The following is a 2622-nucleotide window of genomic DNA, read 5'->3' on the forward strand; positions in this document are numbered from 1 at the left end:
TCCACTTCGCAGCATTTCTGTGCATGTGTCTGTGATGTTGGACCCCTAAAATTGATTGGAAAGAGATTTTTTTTTTTATTCTATGAGAACTAAAAGTTTCTGCATCACTTAAGGAAAAGTTTCTTAAACAAACTTACAACCATAATGACTCCCTGAAAACACCAAGAATATAACTCAGGGTAATTTATTACATCATAATTAAATAATAATTTCTAATGTTTACTTAAGGATACTTAACACTAGCTCTGTATTCATTTAGTATTGCCATTAACTCGCGGGGAAGGTTTGTGGCTTTTTTTGAATGGATGAAGTTTAACCACTAAAGTTTCCAAATTGCATCACATCTGTGCGTGAGACCGCTCCTGAAAAATCAGGACAACTTTATACAATAACTCTTATCCTCAGTAACTTTACTATTTAGTAAGAAATGTCTGAAAATCGGGCTTTACAAGACATAATCTATGCCAAGATGAACTTGGAAGCTGAAGCAACGCGGAACTTGAACATCATCAAGGGTATATACTTCTACACTAAATTAAGCTAAACATAAAATCAAAATACAGCAAGATTTAAAATTCAGGCAAAGCTAACAGTGGCATGTACAACCAAGACTGTCTAGCATACTTCATCTTAACACGCTCTGAAGACATCAGAATTTTGCTAGGCTTAAAATGTTTGTGATGAAGCTTCCAATGCCTCATTTTTGCTTCAAGGCAGATCATTCTGTCATATGAAAAGAAGGCAGGCATTTTCATAAAAGTGAATGAAAAAGAAGCAACTTTAACAAAGGATAACATTTTCCCCAAAATATTTATATGAAAAAGTCCTGGTCTTTCTATGCCTTATAAAGAGAAATTTACCTCCCAAGGAAGTCTGCCTTGAATTCAGTGGTGTATTTTGCTATTGTGAAAATCCCTGTTCCTACAGGACAGTGCTCCTGTCCATGTGCTATATGCATCCAGCCATGCAATCCTACTGATAATTACACGTGCTGGCTGCGCCGGGTGTATGCCCATGACTCAAGGAGTTCCCTAACCTGAGGCAGTCAACGGACATCTTGGAAACGCGGCAAAAGCCAGGGCTTCCCTTTCATCTACACGTGTTCTGAACGACTTATGCCTGCAATAGCTGTACTTACTTTCTTGTCTTGATCTAACCACAGTAGCCCAAAGAAAAAAGCATTCAACTAAGAGCCAAAAAGCAGTCATGGGTTCTGCTCTCAGCTCTTCATCTTACCATTCATCCTTCGTACGTCACAGCACTGAATATTGAGCAATAGCTCAGACGTTGTTCTAAGGACAACACAGGCTGTTTACAGGGATGATAAGAGAAATTGCACAACCACCACACTGGGACACAATTCAGGTCTCTAAAGCCGCTTCAGTATCAGTATTAACTAACCACTCTTGTTTCCATTTAGGATCAAATGAGCCAAAAACGAATGTCATCTACAGCCACTAGACCATACTTCTTAAGACAGAAGAAGCACCAGAAGCTGGCATACTAATTTCACAGTTTTATTTGAAACCAAACACTGAAACCCCTTAAAAGCACACTCAGTAATATTAATTAAGCATAAATTAGGGCTGCACTTAATGCTTCCTGACCACAACTACAGAAAAGCAGGATATTTCTTTCCATTCTATTTCACCGCTCTTGTGTATTAAAAAGAGTAACCAATACCTTATGCTGCTTTTAAAATTTGCTGGAATAGCGCTTACTAATCATTTACATTTTAAAGGGCTGGATGCTTTTTAAAGGTTTTTGGTTTGTTTTTACAGAAATCTTCAGCTTTCTGCATAGAAAAAAATTGTATTTTTTGTAGGGAAGCCAAAAAATTTCAGCTTAAGGCTTCAAAACTGTTTCAGCAGTTTCAGCTTTCTACAAAAGGGTGTATTTTTTTCATAGAGAGGGTTTTATGAAAACATTTTGTCTCTTTTTATTGAAAAATTTCATTTTCACTGTAGAAAAAGACAACCTTTTCCCAACAGTCCTAGCAACCTCTGTTACTGTGCCAGCATTGTGTCATAAAATACTACACTTTATACATATTCTAAATGTATATAGTTCAGGCTACCTGAATCATCAATATTTGCCTCATTCATGATTCAAGTTCAACATTACAATATGACAGGTAGTATTATCAGTATCACATTACTACCCTTTGCTATTGTTTTCCTCTTCATTTTCCTCCTTTTCTAATACAAACCGCTAGATGATAAAAAAAACAAACATCCTAGAGATACTTTTTTCCCTTGGACACCTCCTGTCAAAATACTGAACTGTGTTAATGTCACTTGTCAGATACCTTTTGACAAGATCACAACCCATTGCTGGTGTGGCCACAGGTCAGTGAATTTTGTTGCTACTGTTTTATTTGCTGAAGTCCAAGGGAAGAAGATAACAGGATCAGAAGTCACATCTGGCTGTCCTACATAACACTGCCAGCACAGAACAATGCCCTGCCACCCCCTTGCCTATGTAACACTGTTAAGGTCACTGTTAAGCACACATGCACTGCTATATCCACCATGCAATTCAAAGGAGGACTGACAACTTTAAGAATGGTTTCATGAAGGATGTAGCTACACCTTGAACCTCCACATGGGTTTACAGCAGGAA

At 37.6% G+C, this 2622-nt stretch overlaps 1 protein-coding gene across 1 annotated transcript in view; it reads right to left on the reverse strand.

Moving 5' to 3' along the window:
* PREX2 (phosphatidylinositol-3,4,5-trisphosphate-dependent Rac exchange factor 2) overlaps window positions 1–2622 on the reverse strand; it is a gene marked incomplete at its 3' end in the record, with an annotated part of 98949 nt that overhangs the window by 77578 nt on the left and 18749 nt on the right. The window contains 1 exon segment of the mRNA XM_010294405.1: window positions 1–45. This exon segment is cut by the window's left edge and continues 12 nt beyond it. Within this exon segment, the coding sequence (XP_010292707.1) occupies window positions 1–45 (45 nt within the window).

The sequence above is a fragment of the Phaethon lepturus genome, unplaced genomic scaffold (genome assembly GCF_000687285.1).
Source record: "Phaethon lepturus isolate BGI_N335 unplaced genomic scaffold, ASM68728v1 scaffold7559, whole genome shotgun sequence".
NCBI lineage: Eukaryota > Metazoa > Chordata > Aves > Phaethontiformes > Phaethontidae > Phaethon > Phaethon lepturus.